This window comes from Eublepharis macularius, chromosome 17, assembly GCF_028583425.1.
Source record: "Eublepharis macularius isolate TG4126 chromosome 17, MPM_Emac_v1.0, whole genome shotgun sequence".
Taxonomy (NCBI): domain Eukaryota; kingdom Metazoa; phylum Chordata; class Lepidosauria; order Squamata; family Eublepharidae; genus Eublepharis; species Eublepharis macularius.
The window spans coordinates 28,680,648-28,695,077 of NC_072806.1; the positions used below are offsets into that span (position 1 = coordinate 28,680,648).

Here is a 14,430-nt window from a genome sequence, read left to right on the forward strand (position 1 = left end):
TGGCAACCTCATCCTTATGGAAGCGACTGCCAGTTAAAGTCTGGGCTACCTCTTCTCTTATCTAGTTGAGAAGGCAGTATAAGACTGTATTTGTTTAGGTGGGCTTTTTCATCACTTGCTTTTAATTGTTATGTTTTAAAATGCCATGTCTCTGGGTCAGTTTTAATTTGCTTGTTTCACAGTAAACCACTTCAAGCAGGGAGGAAAAGCAGTATAGAAATATAGTAAATAAATTCTATTTGCATCTGAGAAAAGAGATGTAATAATTATAAACACAGGAAGTTATCCCCACTCAAAAAAGAACCACAATTAAATGTCAAAGAAAATAATCTAAGGTGTCTAAAGTCAATGAAGTTTGAACAGAAGTATGGACTGAACACAATTAGAATCAATGGCAGTGCCACACACCTTCAGCAATTGCAAGTCATAGACAATTCTTTACTACAGTAATTTAAAGACTATTATTTGTTCAAGTATGAGCTGTTGTGAGTCAGAGCTCACTTCTTCAGATGCTGTGAAGAGGAAATCGTTTTCTATGTTTCCGTAAGGAAAATTACAGAAAGGGGAGGGGCACTGGGGCAGAGAGAGGCTTAGTGTGAATCCCATCATAAATCTTTCAGGTGCAATTCTCTGCATAACGGATTGGAACGAATTAGGTTGTTACATATAATGGATTATGATAAGTCGGAACTTCCAACCTCTCTTTCGTAGGGTACAGAAAAACAAATGTGTAATTTAGTTGGATAAACAACTAAACAGGGAGGGATCCATTCAAAGCATAAGAAAATTAACTGACATCAGTGAAGGGCCATACTATAATACAACATATTAAGAAAAGCCAGTCTTGTTGAACTATTAGAAGTTATAGTAAGGAAACTCAAGTCTGTTTAAGGCAAGATGACAGGTGCGTAATTTCTTGAAGAGTTCTAAATCAGTATTTTTGTAATGTATATTCCCTTTGAAGGCTTTTGGAGGGTGCAGAGCAGAATAATAAGTTCAGATTGACAACAGTATGCCCACCTCTACTGGAGTCGCTGTGCACATCCAGTGAGGCAACCATAATGTACCAAATACAGATGCACAGACCCCAACGCATCTTGCCTGCTGGGAGGCAAAATGGCCGATTTGCAGGCATTCGTAAGAGAGGTAATAACCAAGTCTCAAGTTGCACCTCTGGGAAGGTTACCACTAGCTCTGCACTTGCTGAAGGAAACAACAACAAAAAAAGCATTCTCCAAAAAGGACCTGAGAAAAAAATTCACACTTCAGCAACTACACCACAAGATACATCCTCTTGTCACCTTTCTTCTCCCTACAGCCCCACTTGTTTTGATCCCAAGCAACAAAAACCCTACAAACAGGAGAGCCAAACCACTTTCCAGAAACCTCCAAGCAGGACAGTCACCGCCTCCCTTCTTGTTAACCAACTCTAATACTGAAAAGCCTGCATCTTCTCCTCTCGCTCCAACCATTCTCACCACAGAAACACCACTTCAGCTCTAGGAAAACAGTTTAAACACACACACTCACTCATAGATAACAGGGATTGGAGAATCTTTTCTCCAGGGTTCCTCAGAGTCTTCAAGGCTTTGCTCACAAGCAAGAGTTCAGACCGGGTGCGAGCGGCAGCGCCTTGCCAATTAGAGCAGCTCCTTTTTTACAACCACCCACTTCCCTTTTCCAAACCAGCACTGTTTGCAAGGAGACCATGGCACGTTCCCCCCTCCCCACCATGCCTCCTCCTCTGAACACTATTGCTCTGAAGTAAGACCTGGCTAAACAAACCGCAACACTGTTTTCTAACCAGGCGAAGAAAGAAAAAAAGCAGGTCCAAGAACGGGAGCTGCAAGGAGCACCGAGGAATGCCCCATGAGCGGAACAATGGGCTGCTAAAGAGAAACGGGCGCAGGGGGGAGAGCAGCTATTCGGCTTGAAGAAGACCCGAAATAACCCCAGGAAGCCAAACTCTGGAAGGAGAAAGGGCCCGATCCTAGGCACTGACTCGGGAGGTGAGCGCAGCCCACAAGGAAAGAGATCGTCTTCCTTCCAGCCGTCCCTGCCGCCCGCCCGCCTCCCCCGGTAGCCTTTCGCAGCATGCCCCAGGGCGTCTCCTGCGAGGCAGCGGCCATCGCCCGCTGCCACGTCTGGAAGAGACGCGGGGGCGGCGGGCCAAGGCGTTCGCGAGCAAAGGCAGGAGATCGGGGCGGGGGGGACCAGAGGGGCGGCCCGAAGAGTCGGTATGGGCAAAATGGCGCTGGGAATAAAATATCACAATTTCAGGCAGGTCGCCATGTTGTCAAGCGCAAGCGGAGGGAGGGAGGGAGGCCGGCCGAGCGGACGGAGGAGCCGGGCCGGCCGGAGCGCAGACGCGTTTCCGCTCCCAGCGGTGTAACGGGCCCTCGGCCGGCGGGGCGCGCGGGCAAGCGACGGGCCGCCGAGGGAGCGGGTCCCGGGCGGCTGTCAAAGAAGCGGGGCCGGGGGGCGCCGGCGGGGGGCGCGGCGGCCACTCACCAGCACTGGAGGTGGAAGGCGGCGGGGCAGTGATCGCAGCAGAGCAGGTCGCCGCCTTCCTTGCAGCTGTCGCAGCTGTCGTGGTTGGTGGCGCGGCCGCTCCGCCGGTGCTGCGCCGCGGCGGCCGGGTGGTGGTGCGGCGGGTGGTGCTGGGCCGGGTGGTGGTGGTGCGCGGCGCCGGGCGGCGCGTGGTGGGGGTGGTGCGCGTGGTGCGGCGCGTGGGGGCCCGCCGGGTGCGGCTCGCCCCGCTCCGGCCGCCGGCTCCGCTTCTCGCCGCCGCTCTCGTCGCTCCGCGGGGGCGCCAGCAGCGCCTGGATTTGCTGCGGGGAAGCAGAGAGAGGGTCAGCCGGGGCGGGGGGAGGGCCGGGGCAGGGCGGGGGGAGGGAGGGCCGGGGGAGGGCCGCCGCCGCCGCCGCTCACCTCCATCAGGCCCCCCGAGGTGTCCAGGTCGTAGACCACCGTCTTGGCCTCCATCCTCTCCCACATCCACGGGCGGCCCCGCCGGAGGGGCTTCGCGGGCGCCTGTCGCGGGTGCCTGTGAGGAGGGGGGAGGGCGGCCGCCTGCCTCTGCTCGCTCGCTTCTTCCTTCTCGGCCTACCCAACGGGCCTGGTCGGCGTCGGCCTGCGCAGGAAGCGCCCGCAGGGGCCCGGGTAGTCGGAGGCCGCGGCTGCCATGATAGGGGGCGGGGCCCGCGCTGCCTCCGCCAGAGGAACGGGCGGGCTCGGTCGGGCGCCGCCGCCTCAGACACAGGGCCCCGCCGCCACAGCGCTCCCCACGCAGGCGCACAGCGCCCTCCCCTCCGCGCGGGGAGCATGCGCAGGGCGCCCGGCCCCCACCGCGCAGGCGCGCGAGACAGCACCAACACGGCTGGAATCAATCGCGGTTTCTCTCCGCTCACCCCCCACCCCCCTCGTTCCGCGCAGGCGTGTTGCTTCCTTTCCAAGTCCGCTTGAACGCAGGCGCGTCTCGCACGGCGCGTGCGTCTTGATCTGACGGACTCGGACGGCTTCTTTGCAACGGTCGTCGGCCGTTTCCGACCCTGGCGCCAGGGTCGTAAAGTGGCGCACGCGCGCTGCGGGCCAGATGTGGAAGGAAGGGGAAGAGCGAGAAAAATTCTACCCGGGGTAATTCTTTTGTGTGCAGAAGAGACTTCCAAATTCTTTTGGAAGCCGCAGAGGTGGAAGCTCCTCGCTAGAGACGGCGGACTTTTATCATCGAATTAATCTGATCACACAGCAGCCTTCTCCTAAAATAATAATAATAAAATAATAAAAATAACACAGAAGCAAACGCCACTGATTTTGCCAAAATCAAAGTGGCAAAAGGTGGCCTTTGGTGGGCTATTTTCATAAAATCCCTCCAACGCGTCCTGCTCTGCGGGCGCGGGAGGGCACTAAACGGTCCAAGCAAGAGGGTTGTGGGTGGCGGAGGCCTAGAGGCAGTCTCCTTCCATTGCAACTTTGGAGGCGGGGCGTCTGTGGCATCCCACAGCTCCGCCATGTATGCCTTTTTAAGTATTTGCGAGTGGGGAACCCGCAAGATCCTCACCTATTTCCTCTTTCCTCCTCACAGCCTCCATAACCTCTCCCTTTTCCCTGCTTCTTTCTCTCCACCCCAAACCCGATCTTTTACTTTTCCTCCCTCCCTAAAGTTCAGCTTTATTTATGATTTACTTCATTTATACCTAAAGCAGCACACAGTGTTTTCCTCCATTTTATCATCACAACAACCCTGTGAGGTAGATTAGGTGGAGAGAGAGTGACAAGCCCAAGGCAGAGTCAGGATTTGAACCTGTGTTTCCCAGATCCTAGCCTGACACAGATAGCTACACCGTACTGACTTTCAGTTTCCCTCCTTCCCTGGCAGCCTCTTCCTGGAAAAATTCTAGCCAGGTTGCAAAAGCCTTGGCTAGCAAGTCACTCGGATGAGTTATGTGGAGAGTGTTGCTGGGTCCAGGCGCCTTGCGTGGCATCAGTTCATAGCTGCTGCTGCACTGTGGGAGTTGCAAAAATTGCATGGTAGCAATTTGTATAATGATTGCTGCTGGGTCTAGCTCTGACTGGTCCTCTCTCCAGAGGAGGAGGGAGCAGGGGTGGATTAGGAGGCCCCCTGCCATTTACGGACAGAAACCAATGTTTGAAGGCTGGCAATATCGTTGTGGTCGCTTAGTAACCCCCCTACAATGGCCACTAAGATCTCAGAGGGCATTCATTTCTTAAAGGTACAGGTTCTGCGTCTATTGTGCTGGAGGTGGCTAATCCCCCCCCCAATGTATTTTTTAATATGTATGTCAGATTTTTCTGAAAATGGAAGGCTTTTTTCAGGTTTGTGGAAAGACTACACTTGTCTGTTCTTGGCTCCATAGAACAGATGGGAACATGTTGAGAAATCTTGTTTCCTCAGCCTCCAGGCTGAAATAAAAAATAATGCAGAGTTAAACAGGAGGGGCTGTGGCTCAATGATAGAGCATCCCCTTGTTATGCAGAAGGTCTGGGGTTCAAGCAAATCCAGTGAAAAATAATCTGGTAGGTGGCGTGACAGACTTCGACCTGGAGAACCACTGCCAGTCTTAGACCAAATTGACTGTGATGAACCAATAGTCTTAGTAACTATAAGGCAGCTTTCTGGAGCAGTTAGCCATGTTAGTCTGTAGTTGCAAAATAGTAAAGAGTCCAGTAGCACCTTTAAGACTAACCAGCTTTATTGTAGCATAAGCTTTCAAGAACCACAGCTCTCTTCATCAGATGCATCTGGTTTTAAAGGGCTTTAAAGGTGAGAGAACCAGTACTTTGAATTGGACCTGACACAGTTGATGCTTTACTGGAATTGTGTGTTCCAAGCAGCTGACTCCAGACAGCAGACTTGCAATTGCATTTTGTACCAATTGACGCTTCAAAGGTGTCTTCAAAGGCAACCCGACGTAGCTGGAGGTTACGGTAGCATGGATCAGTATGGCTAGGTCTGCAAAGTCTGAATAATGGATCAGATGTATGAGCGAGGGGACGGAAGGTAGCATCGTATAGCTCAATTTTGTCAGATCTTGGAAGTTAAGCAGGGTCAGTGCTTGGATGGGAGACTGTAGAGGAAAGCAATGGCGAACCACCTCTGCTTCTCGCTTGCCTTGAAAGCCCCAGCAGGGATCGCCATAAGTCAGATGTGACTTGACGCCACTTTACACACGTGTGAGCCAGAAGTGACTGATAAGAGGCACTGTTAGCAACAGAACCGACCTGTTTATCCAGAGTTCATAAGCACCCTCCAAGCTCTTAACTTGATCTACTAAAGAGAGCTTAAGACTGGTAGGTTGACACCAGCTAAGCACCCTGTCATCCCAACCAGCCTCACTTCAGTCTTGTCTGGATTAAAATTTAGTTTATTCGCCCTGAACCACTTGATCACAGCCTGAAAACATTGACTTAGGACTTTCACAGCAGCTTCCAGGTGCTTAGATAACAAAATATAAAGATGCGTATCATTTGCAGATTGGTGAAAGTCCAATCCAAAGCTTCTGATGATCTCAACCAATGGTTTCATGAAAAGGTAAAATGGACCCTTGGGGCACCCCCCCCCCCCCACGGGTCCCAATTTAGCTGGCTCTGCGTCTCCTATGAAAACTCTTTGCTTCCTGCCAGCAGAAGAAAGGAACAAAACCAGCGGAGGGCTGTCTCCTTTACCCCAAATGCAGTTGATCCACCTAAATATTGTAATTGCCCATATCAAATGCTGCAGATAGGTCTGGCAGCATCAGAAGCAAGCGAAGGTCAACAAGCAAGACCGCTGGTGGTTTTTCAGTCCCTAAAGCCCGATTGAAATGAGTCAAGGGCAGATATTTCATCCAGAAATCCTTTAGCTGCTCTGCTACAGCCCACTCAGTCCCCTTGCCCCAAAAGGGAGATTGGACAGGTCAGCAGGGGCCTGTCTGATTCAGGCAGCTTGCTGAACGGCGCTGCTGAACCTTGTGCTGCTTTCCGGCTGGCCTCTGTGTCTCCTCCTGGCTCTTTCTCCTGGGAGATCGTGGCTGAAGACTCTCCCCTGCTGTACTTGCTGTGAGTTACAACCCTAAACAAGCTCCCTCCCCATCAGGCTCTGTGGCTGAGGTCAGTCTGTACACGGTCCTGGGATGGGATTGGAGGGAAGGGCACATGGCAGGGAGAGCGTGGGACTCAAGCCTGCGCTTTGTTCTGCCTGCTTCTGATGAGAATATGGTCCCCCAACCCTCCCTCGTTTCCCATCTAAAATTATTTTTGCCAGATTTCCCCCCCTCCCCTAGCTAGGCTTGTCTCCTTGCATTTGTATCTCCTGGGGTGGGATTTAACACACCAGCCTCCTGTTTTCCATTGCAGTACTCTCCCCCACCCCCACCCTCTACTATTCAGCTCCAGGCTTTGCCTCCTTTGTAAGCTTTGCTCTTATTACTTCCTCTCTTCCATGTGATTTCTTTCCCTTCCTTTCAAATGGACTGTGATACAACCGCAGCTTGCAGGGTGTTCCAGTGAGGGTATGCCCAAGAGCATTGCTCCTATAGTCGGATGTATTTATTTAGAAAATTTGCATGCTCCCTCTCCAGACCTGCTGGAGGTGACTGGGCCTTGAACCTCCCCCCTTCTTCAGGCATACCTTCTCCCTCCCCTTCCCCCCACATTGGGCGACACAGCTGGCAGGCTGCTGTGCGGTCCTGGTTTTTCTCCAGCCAGAGGGTGCTTGCTCTCTGGTAGCTTAACTATTGGTGTGGCCAGGGATTGAAATCCATGTCCAGGAGCTGCCTTACTGCTTGTAGCTCCTTTAAAGGTAAAGGTAGTCCCCTGTTCCATAGGAGTTAGCCGTGTTAGTCTGTAGCAGCAAAATAGAAAAGAGTCCAGTAGCACCTTTAAGACTAACCAACTTTACTGTAGCATAAGCTTTTGAGAATCACAGTCAGATGCATCTGACGAAGAGAAGAGTGATTGTCGAAAGCTTATACTACAGTAAAGTTGGTTAGTCTTAAAGGTGCTACTGGACTCTTTTCTATTTTGTAGTCCCCTGTGCGAGCACCGAGTCATTACTGACCCATGGGGGGGGATGTCTGGGGAAGGCAATGGCAAACCACCCCGTACCAAAAAGTCTGCCAAGAAAATGTCGTGATGCGACGAAGCTCTGCTGTGGTTCTCGAAAGCTTATGTGACAATAAAGTTGGTTAGTCTTAAAGGTGCTACTGGACTCTGTTTTGTGCTACTGGACTGTATTTTACAACTACGGACGAACACAGCTAACTCCTCTGGATCTCTTATTGCTTGTGACAGTTCTAGGTATTTGTACTATGTCGTCGTTTTATTGTGATTTTATTGACCATGTTATGTTTTCTGTTTGTTTTTAACTGATGTAATTCTCTTTGATGTGGGCCACTTCCAGCTCTTAATTGAAGAGAAGGGGTATAAAAATCAAATCAATAAATACAGAGTTTAGGGCTGACCATGGAGATATACCATCTGCTGTACTGGAGGGAAGGGTGGTGGATCTTGCTGGCAGTATTTGTGCATGCCGTGTGTAGGAAGGAGACATTATACAGTTGTGAGGTTGTCATGGTATTCTTGCCGTTGCGACATGATGACTGGTGCTTTCCATGCTAGTGGGCCATGGGAACAGAGAAATATGTCACTTCTGGCAAACTGCATGCCTGTTTTGTTTTCAAATAGCTCAATAATCATACAGTCCCAGTCTACATAGTGGAATTAATGTTTGCATGCTCATAAAACAAGGTTGGTTATTCTGGTCCTAACCCAACTTTGCAGGTAAATTCAGTTTACACCGAGGTAAGTTTCTTCCCAACAATTCAGATTTGGGGAATGCCTTTTGAGAAATCACAGGCAAACCAGCTAGTAAGTCATCCGTCAAGCCTGACCACTGAAAGATGCAAATTAGATGCTTTAGCAGTGTGTATTAAGGAGAGTAATTCAGGGTGCAGAATGTATGGAAATAAATAAATAAATATATGCATAGAAATAAAGCTAGGATATCTACTTTCAGGGCACATTCAGCTTTAACACCAAGGAAGGATTCTCTACAAAAATTCATTGGTGGGAAGGTCTAGAGAAGGAGGTAGATGCACTTGCTAAAGCCCAGGATACAATTTCCCTTAAGGGCTAATGTTTTGATAATAGGTAGTCACTAATAATTGTGCATTTGATGTGTTGCAGATATGAAACCACTCAAAATAGGATATACTACAGAAGGGCTATCATCACTGCCTGAGAAGACGTTGAAAAGAAACTGTGAACTCACTGGTGTTGAGGACCCCTCTGAGCTTCCTCCTCTGCCATTGAAGATACGGGCTCTTTGCATGCGGTGGTGTAGGACTAGGGCCTAGTCCAGTGCATTATCAGAATTTGCCTACAGGCAAATTTGCAATGAGTGCAAATATAACTAGGATGTTTGCAGAACAGCGAGGAAAGATTCGTATCTTAAGATAAGCCTGGCAAAGGCTGGCTGTTTGAAAGGCCTTTGGGGAGTGGCTTCATTTAATGTTGGAAGAGCAAAGACATCCCAGTAAATAAGTATTCAGGATGAGATTTTTTCCTTCCTGCTCACGCTTGTTTTCAGGAGCAACAGTTTCCCTCGTGAGTATTTTTCTCTGTGTTTGGAAATTAGCTCAGACTTGGAGGTTGGTTCATACATGTGAAGGTATGAGGTGGCAGAATGGGCCGGACCCTTTCTGACTTCCAACCTTTTGGAATGTTCCCTTATGAAAAAAAACTCCTTGCAAACCAACATGCTCCCAGCACAGCAAGAAGTGGGGAGGATAGAACCTTTCCCCTTGTGCTAGTTTTCCGCTTGCAGGGAGTTTTCTACACAAAGGTTGATTCAAAATTGGAATCCACCTCCTGCAGCCTCAGTTGATGTACTCACTCCGCCACCTCAGAGCGCTGCCACTCCATTCCTACATGCAAGAACCAGGTCTGGGGCTCTTGCGGGGCTCACTTTATTCATGAGCCAAAATAGAAAGCTATTCTGGGACTGTATCACCACAGGTTGCAGAAAGGAACGTATATATGGGATAGAGTTCTTTACATCACTCAGTGCTTTGTGTCCTTCCTGCCTGACTGGGGGAAAGCTGGACTGAAGTTTTCGTGCTGATGTTTGTTTTTGATTGGCAGGGCCTTTTTATTTTTCATGAGAAGGCTCGGGAGCATTCGAACATGTGAGCCACCACCCGTTGCCTGAAATAGTACTGTCCAGGCTCTGATCCCGTTGACTGTATAACCTGGTCCTGAGCTTTTGGTCATGCCAACCCTCCCTGTCCCATGGTCTGGGTCTCGTTTGCTCCAGTTTGCAAAGACGAGGTCTCTCTGGCTGGATCCTGTTCCGATGAGCATTCCTTTCTCCGCAGTTCACCATGGATGCTCTGTCTGTTGCTCACCTGCAACATGTGAAATGGGGACTCCGGAAAGATTCCAGTTGCTGCTTCTGGTGTTAGAAAAATTTCACAACGGAGGTTCTTGTAGCAAGTTGATTGTGGAAAGTGGCTGGTGACGAGCAGATCTTGGGTGTAGGAGAGCTTGTTCCACACTGCACCTTGCAGAGTATTAGGGCAAACTCTGGGGCTTTATTCTGTCACTCCGCATGATATGGGGCGTTCCCTGGAATACACCTAAAGTCCCTCTGCAGCTCTGCTTTGGTGCCTAGCAGCCAGCTCCGAGGGAAGCTTATCAGACATTAATATTCTTTTCACTGAGGAACCCGTTGGCTGGTTTAGGGTTATTTTGTATGTATGTACCTTGCCTAGATATCAAGGCAGCGTACAAATTTACAATATACAATAAAACCCCACATTACTGCCTCTGTCCCTAAAAAAACTGCCAACAGCCTACACCCCATTATAAGCCCTAGAGAATAAAAGAGCCTTGCAGAACCTTCTCGTGCACCTCTAGAGAAAATTTCCCCCCAACCGCCTCGAGTAGTCCATTCCACAAAATGGGAGGTACACTATAAAAAGCACAGGCTCTGGTCAGTGCTGGCTGGGCTGCTCAAAGTGGGGAGGGGGAGAGAGCTAGCAGCTGGCAGCCTGAGGACCACACCTGATGCAAAGGGACAGATGGGAAGAGACGGCCATTAAGATATGTGGGTCCCAGGCCCCAAAGAGCTTGAAAGATCATAACTAGCACCTTGGACTGAACTCAGAAACAGGCAGTCGGCGTAGCTGTTTTAAGATGGGTAAGACATTTTCTCATCAGCGAACACGTCACAAGAATTGGCCTGCTGCCTCCTAAACCGGCTGTTTCTGACATCTCTGAGGACAGCCCAATGCTGAGTGCATCAGAGTCACCCATCTGTGAGGTTTCAAAAGCGTGGATCAGCATGTCCAGGTCAGCTGAGTTGGGGAAAAGAGAGAGTTGGCAAACTGAACACGGCTGATAGAAGGTGCTCTTGGCTACCACCCCCTCGTTTTTTAAACAACGATGCTGTTTATTATTTCTGTAGATATTTTTAGCAACTTTTCTCCTCAATGGGGACACAAAGCAGCTAATAATATAATCCCCCCTCTTCCATTTTATCCTCACAACCACCCTGTGAGGTAGGTTAGGTTGAGAAACAGCGACTGGCCCAAGGTCACTGAGCCAGGGTCCATGGCAGAGTGGGGATTCGAACCTTGGCCTCCCAGAGCCAACCCTCTAATCACAACAACACGCTGCCTCTCACAAGCTTCCAGAGCAACACAGGCCGCCTGCGAAACCAATCAGAAAACGGGGGTTCTACCAGAACACAATTCACCACAGCTTAGCAAGTTTCTTCTAAAACACCAGTTTATTCATGAAACAATCCAAAAGGTTGGTTCCTCCCCCCAGAACAGTTGGAGCAGCTCAGAATTTGACTCTATGTTACACTTTACAGATAAAAAACCTCCCACAGGACTCCCCATCCCATCAGCCTCCCTGACACCCCCCGCCCCCAAAAGCCCAGCTAGGGTGGCCGCCTTCTCATAGAGAAGGGGGACCAGCCATATTTTTGGCTGAATGCACGAGGGGGGGGCGGTGGTGGCTGCTGCTTCTGCCATCAAATCCACCAACATTGGCCTCAGAGGAACATGAGGAGGGTGACCAAAAAGCCATGAGGGTGAGGAGGGGAGAGGCCGTCCCTAATTCTGAGCTCCAGGAGTGGCTGAAGACTCAAGGATGGATAAACATGGTTTCATGTTTGGCTGACCTGCAGAAACGGCCCCTGAGCTCAGTGGCAACTCCCCATCCAAGAAGTGTTTGTTGGTCTCCCTTCCCAGGGATAAAAGAAGGAGACAGAGGGCAGGCAGCTTTGAAAATGGCAATCGGAGCCTTGCAGGATCAAATTCATAGTCCAGCATCCCATTTCCCACAGCGGCCAACAGGATGCCCTGGAAATCCTAGCAGCACAGAGCCCACCCCCACCCCCCGTCCCCAGCACCTGGCCTTCAGAGGTACACTGCTTCTGAACATGGAGGTTGTGTTGAGACGCTGCTGCTAACAGCTATTGTTAGAATTATCCTCCCTGGGTTTTCCTAACCCCCTTTGCACGGCCTGGCCTTTCCATTTTCATCACCTTATAAAATCTAAATGCTGACCAGGCTGTGAAATGCCTACAGGAGTCATGGTTCCATTCCCACGTTGAAAGAGACTGGACTCCAGAGCAATGAAACATCACAGCTGCCCCCCCCACTGTACAAGAGAGAAGGAGCAACTTTGGCAAGGTACCAGGATTCAGGAGGAGGGCACCTGTAGCCGGCCCCTCCCTCCAAAGCTGCAATTTTGTTTGGGGGGGGGGAGATGCTACTCTTGTATCCTGGTAAGGAGACCAAGGCAGTAGCCCAACTTTCTTTGTAGCCACAGGTTTGCTGGAGGTGATTATAAGGAAAACTCCGCCAAGATCAGCAATCAAAGATGCCTCCCTTGGTTAACATCATGAGAAACATTTTAAAAGAAACCAGTTCCATCCTAACAGATGCAGCAAAAGATTGCCGTCAGAGAGCCAAAGCAGAAGTCTAATGGGGAAATCTTGCCCAGATGTGGGCCTCCCCAGGGCAGGAGGGGGCAGTCCAGATTCAGAGCATCATTAAGAGCAACAGAACAGGAACCTGAGAGGATTGGCGGGGGGGGGGGTCCTACGGTCCACCAGGAAGATCTCCCCGGACTGTAACTCTCTTGCGTAGTTCCAGCTTATTTCAATTAGGCTTGTGCTAGAGAACTTCCTGTTGGACTGAGTCCCACATTCATTGCTGAGTGAGCCATTCAGAGTTCTCCAGCTCAAGCAACCAAGTGTCTTACAGAAACGGGATGTTTGGAACGTCCCTCATAGAAACTGACAGGCAGGGATCCTAAAGAGGCTCTCTGGCAGCCTGTACGGCAAGGGAACTCACTATTGGCTGGCTTAGGAAAGCCACAGAGAGCGTGAAGGGATAGTGCCCAGGCAGAGCGCATGTCTGGATAACTGGTTTGTGTCCTGGTTGGACACCCATTGTACAGGCCGGAGGTGGGAGAAGTGGGCAGGGACTTTGGGCCCAGGTGCCCTTGACTGAAGGGCGCATACTCAAGCATGGTCTCCAAACCTGGGTGGGAGAGGAAGGTAAAAGGGCTCCTCCCCTCATCTAAAAGGTCGATTCAATATGCTCGTGATGGGGGGGGGACGTATGCTCTCTTACTAAGTAATTAATCAATTGGAAACATGAAAGGGAGACTGCTAATGGACACCAAGGGTGAAGATGGACATTATGTAGGGGGCGGTGCAGACTCTGGTTGCGTGTGTACATGCAAGAATCGTGCTTTGGAGAGACAGTGCTGGGAGGGACACCCTAAACCCTCATCAGAGGCTTCCGTTACCCAAAGACAGATTGAACAATGAACAGGAATCCTTTCGAAACTAGCTGCTGCTAAGAAGCAGAGCACACACTGGGGGCCTTGCAAGACTTGGCTGAACTTGGGGAGGAGTCCCCCCCCGCCCCCACGCACTTGTGCCATTCTTTCCAAGCTGAGGCTTCAATTGTGATGGGTTACTTGCCAAAGAGTTCTTTCCCACCTGTCTTTTTTGGTAAGAAATCACAAGCAAGGGGAGGCAGAGTGATCTTCACAAGCGACCTTGTAAGCTAGGGTGTTCTTGGGAGAGTATTCAGGCTTAGCAGTTATGTTCGCTTTACTTACTCCTGCCTTTGGATAGGTAACCATTCCCACCCAGACTCTCCTGCGGGGCAAAGAGAGTGCCCCAAGTTCAGCAAGGTCTTGCAACAATCGTGCCCGCTGCTCTTCTTTGCCATTTGCTAGGCTTGGGCTCCCACAGTCCAACTCTGGCCGCTCCATCTTCTAGCCGCACCCAGCGGCAGCTCCCTGGACTCCACACCCCTGCAAGAAGAAGCAACCTTTGCCCAGCCCCATTGGCTCTCTCGAGAAGGGACGTTGGGTGTGAGGCTGTGTTCCACCAAATCTTTCTCTTTGCTAGGAGAAAGGGACAATACCTGGCAGCCAAATGGGGGGGGGGAGAGATGCATGTGACCCCCCCCCCCCGCAACTCATGAGAAAAGGCATCCACATTCCATACATATGTCTCTTGCTTGAGCAAGACCTAGGTGGGCAATTGAACTCAAGGTGCAAGCAAACTTCAGCAGAGGGAAGGGGGCGGCTCCTGAAACCCCTTTCCTGTACATGTTCAGAAGCTTCTGGCCTCTGGGGAGTCTTTTGGCAAAGGCTGCGGAGGGTGGTTCAACAGAGTGGAAGCAGGAACCAGGTGGCACCTGGTCAGGATGTTCTAGAACGTTCCAAAGATGTATGGGGGGGGGGATGTTAGTGGAAGCAGGCAAGGGCTACCTGCCACATCGAGCACAGATCCGACCCCATTCCAGAGCTCGGCCTGAAAGGGAGGAAGCCTTAGAGGGGGAGGGGGGCCACTGCGGGCACAGAGTTCCGAGTTCTCTCCCCAGAAGATCCATC

The 14,430-nt window shown here is 50.7% G+C and overlaps 1 protein-coding gene across 3 annotated transcripts in view; it reads right to left on the reverse strand.

The window, feature by feature from the left end:
* The window catches only part of PHF12 (PHD finger protein 12), a 30,504-nt gene extending 27,212 nt beyond the window's left edge, over positions 1–3,292 (reverse strand). For all 3 annotated transcript variants that reach the window (XM_055001629.1, XM_055001630.1, XM_055001628.1), the window contains exons 1-2: positions 2,932–3,292; positions 2,512–2,831 (exon numbers count right to left, since the gene is read on the reverse strand). In XM_055001629.1, the coding sequence (XP_054857604.1) occupies positions 2,512–2,831; positions 2,932–2,997 (386 nt within the window). In that variant the 5' untranslated portion in view covers positions 2,998–3,292. The remainder of the gene's footprint in view (positions 1–2,511; positions 2,832–2,931) is intronic.
* Positions 3,293–14,430: the final 11,138 nt, after the last annotated feature.